The sequence below is a fragment of the Marmota marmota genome, unplaced genomic scaffold, assembly GCF_001458135.2.
Source record: "Marmota marmota marmota unplaced genomic scaffold, marMar, whole genome shotgun sequence".
Lineage (NCBI taxonomy): Eukaryota > Metazoa > Chordata > Mammalia > Rodentia > Sciuridae > Marmota > Marmota marmota.
In genome coordinates, this window is record NW_026000139.1 from 2,420,169 (window position 1) to 2,434,796 (window position 14,628).

General features: G+C 40.9%; 1 protein-coding gene across 1 annotated transcript in view; it reads right to left on the minus strand.

Moving 5' to 3' along the window:
- The window catches only part of Hectd4 (HECT domain E3 ubiquitin protein ligase 4), a 176,344-nt gene that overhangs the window by 41,586 nt on the left and 120,130 nt on the right, over window positions 1-14,628 (minus strand). Inside the window, exons 43-50 of the mRNA XM_015505175.2 lie at window positions 14,305-14,469; window positions 13,721-13,890; window positions 12,112-12,227; window positions 4,206-4,309; window positions 2,263-2,424; window positions 1,998-2,146; window positions 1,448-1,527; window positions 977-1,140 (exon numbers count right to left, since the gene is read on the minus strand). Of these exons, the coding sequence (XP_015360661.2) occupies window positions 977-1,140; window positions 1,448-1,527; window positions 1,998-2,146; window positions 2,263-2,424; window positions 4,206-4,309; window positions 12,112-12,227; window positions 13,721-13,890; window positions 14,305-14,469 (1,110 nt within the window). The remainder of the gene's footprint in view (window positions 1-976; window positions 1,141-1,447; window positions 1,528-1,997; window positions 2,147-2,262; window positions 2,425-4,205; window positions 4,310-12,111; window positions 12,228-13,720; window positions 13,891-14,304; window positions 14,470-14,628) is intronic.

Genomic DNA, 14,628 nt, shown 5'->3' on the forward strand with positions numbered 1-14,628 from the left:
AGCACCTCACGCATACTAGGCAAGCACTTTATCAGTGAGTCACATTCTCAGTCCCTAACACTTTTAAAGGATCACTGTGGTTGCTGTGTTGAAAGGCACATAAAGGGATAAGAACAAGGCTGAGAGGTGGGCTGGAGAATAATGGATGAAAAGCAACCCCAGGGATGATGGTGGCCAGGCCAGGTGTTGGTGGAGAAATGGAATACATGGGTCAGGTTCGAGACACATTTTGAAGGTAGAACTAACGAGATTTGCTGGCAAACTGGATGTCAAGCAAGAGGAAAAAGGGAAATGAAGGAGGGTTCCAAGGTTTCTGGCCTAAGGAACAAGAAAGCAGGAGCTGCCATTCCCTAGGATGGGGAAGACTTGGAGAGCAATAGCTTTGGGTTTGGGCAGAGCTTGGCTCACTTTTGGATATGTTAACTTTGACATGCCAATAAGACATCTGTTTTGAGATGTGGCCTAGGCTTCTGGGTACATGAGAATGGGTACCTGGGTATAGTCTCAAATACAGAGATGAATTTGGGGGCCAGCAGCACATTCTCAGGAATAATGTCTCACAAAACATTAGATGTTACTAGGTGTTCCTTAAAAACCAGAGGTCCATGATGGAATACATGTGGGGAGGCTGGGTGGGTGAATACGAACTTCTGGCTCTTAACCAAAGGATTCCTCCCAGGGTCACTGTCAAAACCTAACCACAGAATCATTTTAGCAGCATCTGAAGGAGCACTGCTACTTTTGTCCTTGTACTGCTGTTAGAATGATGGCTAGAAGGAGTCAGAGCAGTTAGACTCTAAGTGCTTGCCAGACTGTGCGATCAGCATGCTGCTTAGGCTCACTTTGCGCTCCTTTCTGTTAACCATGCACAATACGGTATGTACAGAAGCACACACATTTACTGCCTTTTATCTTCTCCTTCCTGATAGAAACAAATTACTAAGATATGCTCTCTTCTTCCAACAAGGTGATTTACCTTTTTCTGAATGTGAACCACAGGCCACATCCCACCAGAGACATCCTCAAGGTATGGTGAAAGGCGCTGCCCGCAATATGTGAAGTATACCCGGCCCTTGGCTGGCTGCCCCGGTGGAGGTGGAGTACCCTCGGTTCTCTCCCAGCCAATTCCTGCCACGTCACCTATAGTAGAGAAGAGGAAGGACACACACACATTTCCTCCCTTTATTGACTCTCCAACAAACTTGTAATTTGCAACCTGTGTGGCAGCCAGATGAAGTCAAAAGTGCCCCCTAAGTTACCAAATGGGTAATGGCCTTACAAAGTGAGAGGTTTGGTGTACACTAGGGTCAGCAATGACAAGAACTTGGTTTTCACTAAAAGACAAACCATATTTCCAGTTCCCAAGTTTATTTAACTTTAACCCATTTAGATCCAAACTTGGGACCACCAGAAGTATTCAAGTTAAAAAAGCCCCCACCGCACTCACCAGGAGAGAGAGTCACGTCTAAGCGAACGCTCTTCCACTGGAGCAGACTGGAGCCGTTGTAGTGCACGGCTCGGCCATTGCTAGGGAGAGAAGGAGGGAGTCAAGGGCGAGATGCATCAACCTGCACAGCGGCAGGTGAAGTGCACGGGGAGGGCATCAGCAGCATGAGGGCCACCAGGAACCCTGAAATGTGAGTGCATTTCAATGGGCATTTCTCACATTTTGTGGGGGCAGAGACTGTGGTATCACTTTAGCATCAATACACCCACACCGACGACTCCCGAACTGTCTTCATAGAATAAAGGATGCGGGCTCAAATCCATTTGGAAACAAAACCAATCTCTTATTGCAGGACAATTAGGAAGGAACGATGCCAACAGGCACCGTGAATGTCCAAGCGAGGGAAGCAGCGGCTCCTTTCCTCAAGCTTATTTGAAGACACACCTCGATTTTGGCTTCTTATCTACAAACACCTTGTGGGAAGCTGCTGTTCTCTGAAACACTGACCCACTTTTCTTCTCTTTAAATAAAAGTAGTAGCAGTCACTCACTTGTGGAAAAGGCAAGTGCCCACTGGGTTGGTCCAAGCTCCATCTCGTTTCTCGGCTTCTGTAGCAAAGCCAAAGGAAACTATTGGTCCAGTGTCGTCATCAGTATCTCCATAGGAAACAATTTCAATTTCCCAGTAAAAAGATGGGGCCTGAAGAGACACCAGCAGAGGGCACAGTCAGGTGGCTCAGTCAGGGCCCCAACCACTTCCTTGCTCTTTCAGTTTGGAAGAAGCAGCTAAAGGCAATGTGCTGTGTGCTGTCTCACCTGAACTGGCAGAGGTGAGGTGGCGTAGATAAAGGTGCCCCGGGGCAGACCTCCCCCAGCGCTGGGGTCAGCCAGGAATGTGACCGAGGTCAGGTGAGATGAGAACATGCAGGCCCGCACTGGAGGAAACACTCGGGAGGGGCTCCAAGTTATCTCTTTGGGCTACAAGGTGTGGGGGGGAAACCTCATTCAATAAAATTGCAGACACAAATGCCTCTATCTCCCAAAGAAAACAAAGGTTATCTGATGGTATTAAAATACCAGCATATTCAGTTGTGTACATATAAATAAAATAATTTTACTTTTTATTAGAAACATTGGTTTTGTTGGTGGTGCTGAGGACCAAACCCAGGGCCTCACACATGCTAGGCAAGTGCTCAACCACTGAGCCACGCCCCAGCCATATATATACAAGTTTTGATTTTTTTCCCCAAAGGGAACTTCTTTCTTAAAAGGCTATCTTCTTCACCACGTCCACTCCTGTTTCCCAGGAATATTTACTCTTTTAACTCCGTAAATGTTAATGCTAATACTTTAATCAATCTAATATCATGAAATAGTCTTCTCTATCGGACAAAGCCTGTCTTTCTGACCCCCGATTTCACTGTATCCTACAGAGAGAACTGGGAGATGAGACGCAGGGAAAGACTGAGCTCCAGAGATGTGCGTCAGGTCGCCCTCATAGAGGTAGCTCAAGTCAACCTGGATGCCTGGCAATAACAGCTCGAGCACACGCTCCGCTGCTGCTGGCTGACACGGACAGGGAGGGATTCGCCATCTACAGAGGAGAAAGACCTGAGCATCAAAAGTACAGACAGAAATTCATTTGTGTTTAAAAAACTTTTATATTAATGTGCTGACCATGGCAACTGGAGATGATGACGTTTAAAGGGACTTTTTCCTTTTATATGTTTTATTTTAATTTTTTTAGGTGTAGATGGACAAAATATCTTTATTTTATTTATTGATATGTGGTGCTGAGGATGGAACCCAGTGCCTTACACATGCTAGGCAAGCACTCTACCACTGAGCCACAACCCCAACCCCCTTTTATACGTTTTTAATGTCTTTAAAAAATAAGTTTAAGATCACAGAAAAACTGCAAGAATACAGCAAGTCTTATACACTACCTAGATATTCCAACTTATCTTGTGTAATTCACATAATATACAATTCTCCATTTCAAATATGTAAGTCAGTGGTTTTTAGCGTATTCAGAGTTGTGCGATCATCACCATGATCTAATTTTAGAACATGTTTTTCCCTGCTAAAAGAAACTGTGTACTTCAGAACTCAAACCCCATCTCTCTCCTTCTAGCTCCTGGCAACCATTAATCTGTTTCCTTTATCTATGGATGCGCCTGAACTAGAAAGTTTATGTAATAGAACTAAGAAACATGAGGTCTTTGTCGATTTCACTTGGCATGACTTTAGGGTCCATCCATGTCATAGCATTTATTAGCACTTCATTCCTTTTTATGGCCAAATAGTCTGTTGCTTGGATATATCATATTTTGATTATTCATTCAACACTTAATGGACACTTGGGTTATTTTCACTTTTTGGCTATTGCAAGTAATGTTGCTATCAACAATCAAATATGTAGCAATTTTAAATATTTTGTCACTTTTGTTTTTTAAATTAGTCTCTCATTCTCTCTCCAAATACACCTATTATGAAGTGGACCAAGTAGCTAAAATTTTAAGGGCTTTCTTTCTCTGTTGTTGATAACAAAGAGAACTATTAATAAATCAATAAATTATGCCCCTAATGTAATTTTTCAGTATTCATAATGTCAGCTCAATATGCTTTGATATTCAGATGACTGCAAGCACCTACAAAGGGCTTTGCAATGCTCATCCTAAATGTCATCAGCAAGCTGCTGGCCTTCTTTAATGACGTGTGTTGCAGCCTGCAGCCAGGTAGGAGGTGTGAGGGCTCACCTGTCTCCGGTCAGCCTGCAGGGGAGGGGGCGGGGGCCGGGCGCAGTCCCGATAGAGCATCCTCAGCCGCTCACACTGCACCTCCACAACAGCAAGTCGCTCTCCTGCAGAGGGGCACAGGGAATCTGTGGAAACAACTCCTACAACCCCGAACAGAACTCTGACTCCTTTGGAATAGCATTGAAGCAAAATTTATTTATAGACATCATTTAATTCCTTACAAATGAGCAAATGCCCTGGGACATCTTTGACTATGACATAGTCAGCAGCATGGCCATGTGGCTGCGTGCATGGCTTGGATGAGGCTGCTTAGATGCAGAACCTTGCTCTACTCCTCTGTATTCACTTCTCACTTCCAATACAAGGGTAATAATAGTGCCTAAATCTCATGGGTTTTTTTTTTCCTTTTTAATTTTTTTTTTTTAGTTGTAGATGGACACAATATCTTTATTTATTTTTATGTTGTGCTAAGGATCATACCCAGTGCCTCACACTTGCAAGGCAAGTGCTCTACCACTGAGCTACAACTCCAGCCCTCTTGTAGGGTTTTGAGACGATGAAGTGAATTAACTCAGGTAGAGCCCTTAGCTTAGCTCCTAGCACAGGGCAAATAATGGGAACTATTATTCATATTCCTAGTAAATGAAGGCTATTATTCTTAATATCTAAAATGATTTTTAAAAATTAATGCGTATTGAGCCAAATGCGTTGGTGCACACCTGTAAGCCCAGCAACTTGGGAGGCTAAGGCAGGAAGACTGCAAGTTCAAGGTCAGCCTCAATAACTTAATGAAACCCTGTCTCAAAAATAAAAATTGCTGGGTGCGGTGGCACATGCCCGTAATCCCAGTGACTTGGGAAGCTGAGGTGGGAGTATCATGAGTTCAAAGTCAGCCTTAGCAACTTGGCGAGGCACTTAGCAACTCAATGTCTCTAAATAAAATACAAAAAAGGGCTGGGGATGTAGCCCAGTAATTAAGCACCCCTGGGTTCAGTCTCCGGTATCAAAAAAATAAAAATAAATAAAAATCATCTTTATATATCAGTATAAAATGCCCTAGGTCCAGTCCCCAATAAAAATAAGCCAATCAATAAATTAATTAATGTCTATTGAATGCCTCCTATGAACCAGGCACACTGCTAGATATTGGAGAATATGAAGACATAGGAGGTTAAATAAAAAGTGTGAGCATGAACACAAATACACATCCACACAAAGGAGCATAAAGCTTCACTGTATGTTTATGTGACATAAGGCCTAAGCCCAGGCACAGATGAGTGGGCAATAACTTCATTCTAGAATCCAGATAGGCTTAATGAAGATAGTATTGACTTCGATCTTACAAGAGACAGAAATGCAATAAACAGAGAAGAAAGAAAATTCTGGTGGCTTGACACTGTGAGAAAAGGTCTAGAAAAGCCAAGTGCAAGAGGTATTAAGAATATTTCATGGGATGGGATTGTGGCTCAGTGGTAGAGCACTTGCCTAGTAGGTGTCAGTCGCTGGGTTCAATCCTCAGCACCACATAAAAATAAACAAACAAAATAAGGTATTGTGTTCATCTACAACTAAAAAAAAAAAAAGAATATTTCACAAGATACATGGAAGTTAACTCACAATGGATCAAAAAACACCTAAACAACATAAACCCTATAGCTAAAACTATAAAATTCTTAGAAGATGATATAGGCATAAAGACTCTGGTTAGGCCATTTGGACTATAAATCCGCTAATATTTATTTCATTCCATTTTTAAGGTTTTTTGTTGTTGTTTTATGTTTTTGGTTTTTTTTTGGTACTGGGGATTGAACTCAGAGGCACTTGGCCACTGAGCTACATCCCCAGTCCTATTTTGTATCTTATGTAGAGACAGTATCTCACTGAGTTGCTTAGTGCCTCATTTTTGCTGAGGCTGGCTTTGAACTCATGATCCTCCTTCCTCAGCTTCCTGAGCTGCTGGGATTACAGGTGTGTGCCACCATGCATGGCCTATTTCTTAAGGTTTTAAAACCATTATATAATTTTTTTGTAGTTGCAGATGGACAGAATGACTTTATTTTACTTGTTTATTTTTATGTGGTGCTGAGGATAGAACCCAGCACCTCAAGCATGCTAGGCAAGTGCTCTGCTGCCGAGCTACAATCCCAGCCCTTAAACCATTTTTGTAGACACAAATTTACAACAGATACTAATGGTTTTTAGATATGACACCAAAAGCACAAGTCACAAAAGAAACCTGGGTAAAGTGATTTCTTCAAAATGAAAATTTTTATTATTTCAAAGTATATTATTAAGCAAGTGAAGAAACAACCCATAGAACAGAAGAAAATATTTGCAAGTTACATTTGACTTGGGACTAGTATATCTAGTCCCTTGTTACTCAATAATAAAAAGACAAATAATCCAATTTAAAAATTTCCAAGGGATTTGGACAGAAATTTCTCCAAAGATGATGAACAAATGGCTAATAAGAATGTGAAAAGATATTCACCATGATCAGTTATTAGGAAAATGTAAACTAACACCATCACAAGGGACCATTTCCCACCTGTGAGGATAGCTATAATAAAAAAGGTAGACAACACCAGCATTTGTAAAACATGGAGTAACTGGAGCCCTACATGTTGCTGGGATGTAAATGATATGGTCACTTGAAAAACAGTCCCTCAAAAAGGAAAGCAATTCCTTAAAAGTTAAAGATAGCCAGGTGTGGTGGCACATGCTATAACTCCATGTTCCCAGGAGGTTGAGGCAGGAGGATTGAAAGTTTGAAAGCAGGGTAGGCGAATTAGAGATTCTGTCTCAAAGTTAAGTAAGTAAGTAAATAAATAAATAAAAGGGCTGGGGGTAGAGCTCAGTAGAGAACTTGCCTAGTATGTGTGAGGCCTTTGGTTCAATCTCCAACACCACCAAAACAAAACCACAAAAAAAACCCACAGAATTATCATGTAAGCCAGTAGTTCCACTCCAAGGTATATGCCCAAGAGAACTAAAAATATATATCCACATAAAACTTATATAAATGTTTATAGAAGCATTATTCATAACAGCCCAAAGTAGAAACAACACAAGTATCCATCAATCAATCAGTGAGTAAATAAAATGTGGTCTATTCATACAACAGAATGGGATTGAGCCATACAAAAGAATGAAGTACTATAATATGAATGATTATGAAAACATGATGCTGGTGAAAGAAGCCTGACCCCAAAGGCCACATACTATATGATTCCATTTACATGAAATGCCCAGAAGATGCCAATTTATAGAATAGAAAGCAGATTCGTGTTGCCGGAGGCTAAGAGTAGAGATTAGGGTAGTAACCACTTACTGTGTATATGAGCAGTTTTTTGAGAGGACAGAGGTAGAGATATTAAGGAATTAGTGGTGAAGCTCACTGAATTGTCCACTTTAAAGTGGTAAATTTTATAGTCTGTAAATTATTCCTCAATTTTAAAACATTCCTGGATTAAAAAAAAAAAAAAAAAGTAAAGTACCCAGCCAGGTGCCTATGATCCCAGCAACTCAGAAGGCTGAGGCAGGAGGATCATTAAGTTTGAGGCCACTTAGCAAAGTTCTGTCTCAAAATAGAAAATAAAAGGATAGGGGATGCAGCTCAGTGACAAAGTGACCCTGGGTTAAATCCCCAGTAAGAAAAAGCAAAGCAAAGCAAAGCAAAGCATTGGGTTTGTGTCAGACAGTGGCTAAGGACTAATCTACTTACACTGTAGCTACAGACACATAGCCACCTAAGGGAAGAAACAGACACACCCAATGTAATCCCATGATATGAATCAGGAAACAAGAGAGATAAGGCAACTTTAAGACAGAGTCAAAGAGGGGCCAACAGTACAGCGGGCCCATGAGGTGTGTGCCTGGGTCCTTTATATTTGGGGTACAAATGTGGATCTTTGCTTCCCAGTGGTCAGGAGGAAGAGAGAAACTGTTCAATTACAGAGCTTATGGAGGCCATAAATAAGTTACCTAGTCATAAGGAGACCAACTATTTCTGATATACACTTTCTAACTATTTTGTTTAAATGACTTAGAAAATTATTCTGGACGACCTCACATACAGAATCTCAGATGATACAATGACACCTGCAACAATGCTGTTATAATTAACCAGTAGCAGTTTCCATGGTGAAGATTCATGCTAAATAACAAGGTAGAAGCTATGCTTGGGGTTGGGGAAGGGAACAGGGCTTACTTGATAAACTTCATTTGCCATGAGGTTGGCTTAAGGTAATAGCAGACTCTATAGTGTCTGGTGTGAGAATTTAAAAGTCCTACACTTCAATGAAGAAAAACCTCGTTCTTCCCGGTCATAGTAATAAGAAACTGCTGTGACTCTGTCCAGGGCACAGGCAACAGCTTGGCATCAGTAGCTAGGAAAGCCAGTCACACAGGGCAGCCGCTGCTCCTGACAAGCAGCCACTCAGATCAGGTCTTTAGCAAGATGACAGAGGTGACAGTGTGGAAAGAAACAAGGTGAGAGGAAAGAGCTGGGAGCACAATGCTGGTGGAGAGCTGGCGTGGAGACCGGTAGGGCAGGGCTCAACTCCAGAAGGATGTCAGCAAGAGACATGAGGACAAGGTGGAGGCACTTGCTCAGCTACTCCTGGAGCAGCCACCATACTCGGAGTATTAACTGGAGCAGGGAAGTCAGGAAGGAGAGCTGATTCCTGAACAATTATCGGCAACTCTGATTATAAATGTGGCACACTCCTGAGGCTGGGGAGGGGATATGGTGGAGAAACAGCCAGCAGGCCTGGGTCTCCACAGAAGGGAGACAGTGAAAACTCAGAAGGGCAAGGAGAAGGTGGGTCAGGGCAAACTCAGGGCACCGTTTCCTGGAGTGTGGTCTGAAGGCCACTGTGCCATAACCATCTGGGCCACTCTTAACAGCCCTGTGGTTCTTGGGCAGCATTTATCTTTTACTATTATTTTCTTGGGAAGTAGTTTAACATGATTCTGAGCTTTCTTAGGAATTTTCAGTTTGAGAGCATCTGGGTCAAGAAATCTGTATATTAGAAAGTTGGGAGAGGGAGAGACGGCTGAACCTGGGGTTCTGGTTCTCTAAAAGTGTAAAACAAGTCAAGACCTCTTTTGGTTTCCATGGGCTTTGTCTTCAGGTTTGAATCGTGGCTTCCTTTGCTGTTTCAACTCAGAGGTCCAGGTAACCTCTTAGGAGTACTACTTCTTCATGGGAACAGATCCTGGGAGTGCTCCCGTCCTGTGTGACACTAAGTGCTCTCCTCTTTACACAGAGAAGTTATAAGATTTAGATCTCAATTATTATTACAGTGGCCATATCTGTTACTTAAGTAAGACCAGACGAAGGAAAATAGTGGGAGGAATTCATTGAAATATTTTTGAAAATCTGAGGATCAATATTTATTGTTATAAATTTCATGACAGTTTTATATATCAAATAAAAGGCATTAAAAAATTAAAATCCTAAACTGGGTGCAGTGGCATGCACTACCTGTAATTCCAACTACTTGGAAGGTTGAGGCAGGAGGGTGGCTTGAGCCCCAGGAGTCCAGGGCCAGCCTGGGTAACATACTGAGACCTCATCTCTGAATGAATGAACGAATGAATATCCATTCCATTCTCGCTTCTCTTCATGCCCCACCCCTCCTAATATCATTTATTAAACAGAATTTCTCCTGAGCAGAACTATGATCCCAGCTGGGCCATAAGAATCCACTGCTCTGTTACAAAGTAACCCAGAGTACACGATGTTTTCTTTGATTATTATGGGTAAGTGACCTTGCAGTAGCAAAGTTTGATATTTACTTAAAGCTTCAGGGCTATTTCTGGGAATCTGATAAGTGAATTTTTAGTCACAGTTATTAGTATGCATTTCCCACATGGTTCTCTTTGTTCTTTTCCAATAAGGAATACAGTTAGGTGGACAATGATCAAAACCATGTGAGACCACTGCTCTAAACTACTACAAATCTTGGCTTGTACATTAAGCACCAATGTTAATTTTACAAATTAAGACCATTTTATTCTATAAAATATGTAGAAGAGAATAATGAGGAATGGTCCTGTAGGAAAAAAGTGATTAAGTCAGCAAATTTTATGTTTGCAAAAACAAATTATGCTTGCTACAATCAATTGGAATATTTCTTAAAATGTTTCCTAAGCCAAGAATATGAAAAAAGCAGAGGCAGTGAACTAAGGACCTACCAGAAGTAGCAAACTAAACTATGGGCAAAAGACCTGTCCCAAGTAATTTTACCCCAGCAGCCCAGGTAACTCATTTTCTCCCATTTTTTTCTCTAGTCACAGATCTCTCTGAGGTTTACATATGACTGGTTCTTCCGGTTGGAACTTCTACTGAATCTTCTTATAAAAGAAGAGATTTGAGAAGTAAATCAGATACAAATAAAGACAAATATATTGGGGAGAAAAAAAAGAATAAAGATAAATTAAGAAATGAAAAACAAATAAATCCCAAGAGAAATGACCACAGGGAAAAAGAATTAAAAAATTATGGACAGAAAAGGTATTAGAGAGTTATGGACAAAGTAAATGGTCTAAGAAATAATAAATAATATAGATTTAAAAAATGACCAAAAGAGGATTTAAAGAGATCTAAAGGCAAAACCAAACAAATAACAGAAAAAATGCAAGGCAACTACCAATTTATAGGAAATATGAGGGCTAAAGAGCATGTTAAGTGACACCTACAGGGACACAAGCAGCAAAATCCAGACTGTGAAACCTTTTAGAAAATGTATAACACGCCAAAAAATAAATAAATAAGAGAAAGAGGAAACTATGCTTTACAAGAGTTGTATAAGACATAGAAATTACACCATGAACTTTATTTGGGTCCTTATTCAAATAACCAAATGTAAAAACAAATATGATCTTTATAGGAAAACTAGGAAGTGAAATGCTGACTAGATGTTTACTAATATTAAAGAATTATTAATAAACCTTATGAGGCTCTCCCAATGAGCTGTATCCCTACCCCCCACCCCTTTGATGCCAGGGATTAAACCTAGGGGCACTTAACAACTAAGCCATATCTCCAACCCTTTTGAGTTTTTATTTTGAGATAGTGTCTCACTAAATTGCTTAGGGCCTTGCTAACTTGCTGGGGCTGGCTTTGAACTTTTGATTCTCCTGCCTCAGCCTCTTGAGCCACTGGGATTACAGGTGTGCACCACCATGCCTGACTGTAGCCCTTTTTATTTTGAGACAGGGGATTATGAGGTTGCAAGGTGGGCCTTGAAATTGCATTGTCCTGCTTTAGCTCCCTGAGTTCATAGGGAGGATCATGGGCGTAAGTTACTGTACCCAGCTAAGAGGTCTTATATTTTAGAGAAACATACCAAAATATTTACAGATAAAATAATATCTAGGATTAAAATTATCCCAGGGATGATAGCATAGATGAAGCAGGATCACCTGTGAGTTGAACTATTAAATTTGAATGATGCAAACACGAGGGTCTAGGACACTGCCCCACTACTTCTGCATGGTTTTGTACTTTCCCTTAACACCCACCCCCAAGGATGGATGTCAGTGTAAACTCAACCTTGAATTCAAATGTAGCCCATGACAATAGTCAGAATATATACGCCACCCGTTAGGGATTTCTTATTCATATTTCTGATAGGGAAATAAAGGCAATGAATTAATATAGATGGAGAAAAGAAAATATTCTAGCAGGGGCCTAAAGGTAAACTGAAGAATGCCTGCTTCCTCGCTGGTATGACTGAAAGCTTTTGACTTATATCTGTAGGTCTGGGATATCAGTGAGTTGTGATATACACTCTCCTAGAACTCAGCTGCCTCGTCTATGAACACAGATAATAATCCATTATCAAACAGTAGAGGTGCTGATTATGTGCCATCAAAGAGGAAAGGAACAGGTACTTACCAGCACTGCATTCCTGGGCTACCAGGTTAAGAACTTCAACAGCTGCTGGACACTGCTGTATGAATTCTTCACAAAATAAGCTGTCTTCTAAAAGCTGGGCCATGACCAGGCACGCTCTTAATGTTAAAAGATTTACAATATTTCAAAGTCATCAATGTTTATTCTCTATAATGTCAACTGTGAAAAACATTTCAATCAATTTTGTCCCTCAGTTTAGACTCTCTACTCCTCTTGCTTTTTCTTTTCTTAAAATATTTATTTTTTAGTTGTAGGTGGACACAATTATTTATTTATTTATTTATTTATTATGTGGTGTTGAGGATTGAACCCAGTGCCTCATGCGCGCTAGGCGAGCGCTCTACCACTGAACCACAACCCCAGCCCCCTTTGCTTTTATTCTTGGCTGGACTGGCTTGGAAATATACAGTCAGTCCTCCATATCCATAATATCCACAGGAGTTCTGCATCTACAGATTCAACCAACCACAGATCGAAAATATTTGGGAGAAAAAATTGCACCTGTACTGAACATACACAGACAATTTTTTGGTTTGGTCATTATCTCCTAAATAATACCATCTATCAACTAGTTATAATGTAGTAGGTATCCTAAAGATTCTATACAGGGCTTAAAATATACAGGAGGATGTGTGTAGGTTCGGTGCAAATACAACATTGTTTCATACAATGGCTGGAGCAACCACAGACTTTGGTATCTGAGGCAGGCCTGGATTCCATCTCCCACAGAAGTCCAAGAACGACTGTATTAGCAACTTTTCTCACACAGTAACTATTGAACTGCTTAGACAGTCTCCACTAAACAGAAACACAAAATGCCAGGTGACCAATCTTTTTTTTTTTTTTTTTTAAACTATAGATGGACACAATGCCTTTATTTTTCACATGGTGCTGAGGATGAACCCAGTACCTCACACATGCTAGGCAAGCACTCTACCACTGAGCCACAACTCCAGCCCCTAGGTGACCATCTTAAAAGCTTCCTCTAAACTGTGCTATTTGGACAATAACAGAGTTCCAGAAGCAAGAGAGAAAAAGCTATATGCTGATTTCTCTCTCAGGATTCAATGTACATATTAGAAGTTTCTGAGAGGTTCCATGGTCAGAAAAGAAACTTGTTACTCCTATTTAATGGTAAATAAATGTATTTGCAGGAAGAGATTGCTTTCCTTTCCAACACAGATACTGAGCATTCCCTGGTCTTCTGGTCATCGGTTTGGAAAATGATGGACCAGAAACACATCATTGTGGCTGAAGCCATTTGAAAAAATGGCAGTGTTATTCCTGTGACAGAACAAAGTGCTTCTGCCAGAGCAAACCATGCAGCTCGTGTATGCATTCCACATGTAGTAGCTCAACTGCTTGCTTATTTTTTCAGGAGGACAGCTCAATTTTATTTCCAAGTGTAGAAACAGGATGCAACAAAAACTGCAAAAATCAGGCACTGCAATGAGCTACAGTAAACAGTACAAGATAGTGGTTTCTGTTCCACAGCTGGCATGAGCTTCAAGCTGTAGACCCTTAGGCCCGAGGTGGTAGGGCCCACCCAGCACCCCAGATAACCTGGGAAGCATCTGGGGTGGGTGCTCACCTCGTTCTTATTTCAGCCAGGAGCCGGACGACTGCCATCACAGGTGCAGAGCCATCTCCTGTTGCAGGAAGCGAGGTGTGAATTGAGAGACTGCCTTCCTGTGGAAGCAGCATGGACTGAACTGCCTGCACCACCTTCTCAGTAATGGACAGTTTGTGGAGGGGCAGTGCCTAAAGGTGGGACAAGATGGGGACAGAAAGTTAAAGTAAAATCATCAGAGAAAGTCATAAACCAGATTAAATTTATCAAAAATACAATATACTGTGGAATATTCCTAACCAACAAAGAAATGAATTTTGTTAAAAATTTTCATACAGGGGCTGGGGATATAGCTCCGTTGGTAGAGTACTTGCTTCACATGCATGAGGTCCTGGGTTCAATCCCCAGTACCAAAAAAAAAACAAAAAAAATTTTTTCATACAAATGTAACTCTTCAGTAGTTACACCAATATATAAATACACATCACAAGTAAAATTTAAAATACCAAAGTATCTGTTTCTTTACTAGGCAAGTGCATGTTAACCATTGCAGAACAGCTAAGATTTTCAGTGACATTTTATAAAATATTTCAAAATCATCTTACCTCTGACCTTGGAACACAAAGTCTAGACAATGGAATAGTCAATGTGTCTGATGCTTGAGATGTCTTTCGACAGTCTATGGGTGGAAATCTGACTGTAGCGATACCTTCCTGTTCGTTGATAGAAGCCACTACTCCAATGCTTCCTGATATTCCTCTACCTAAAACCTAGAGACAGAGATGGATTAGCACTACCTGTCAGCTCTGATGTGTGTGCAGTTATCTAAAGTGACAAGCAGGAAGTGTCCATTTACAGCTGTCATTACCTGCACTACAGTAATCATTTATTCTAGTGTGGGTATTAGCCCAGGATATGAATCAAAATAG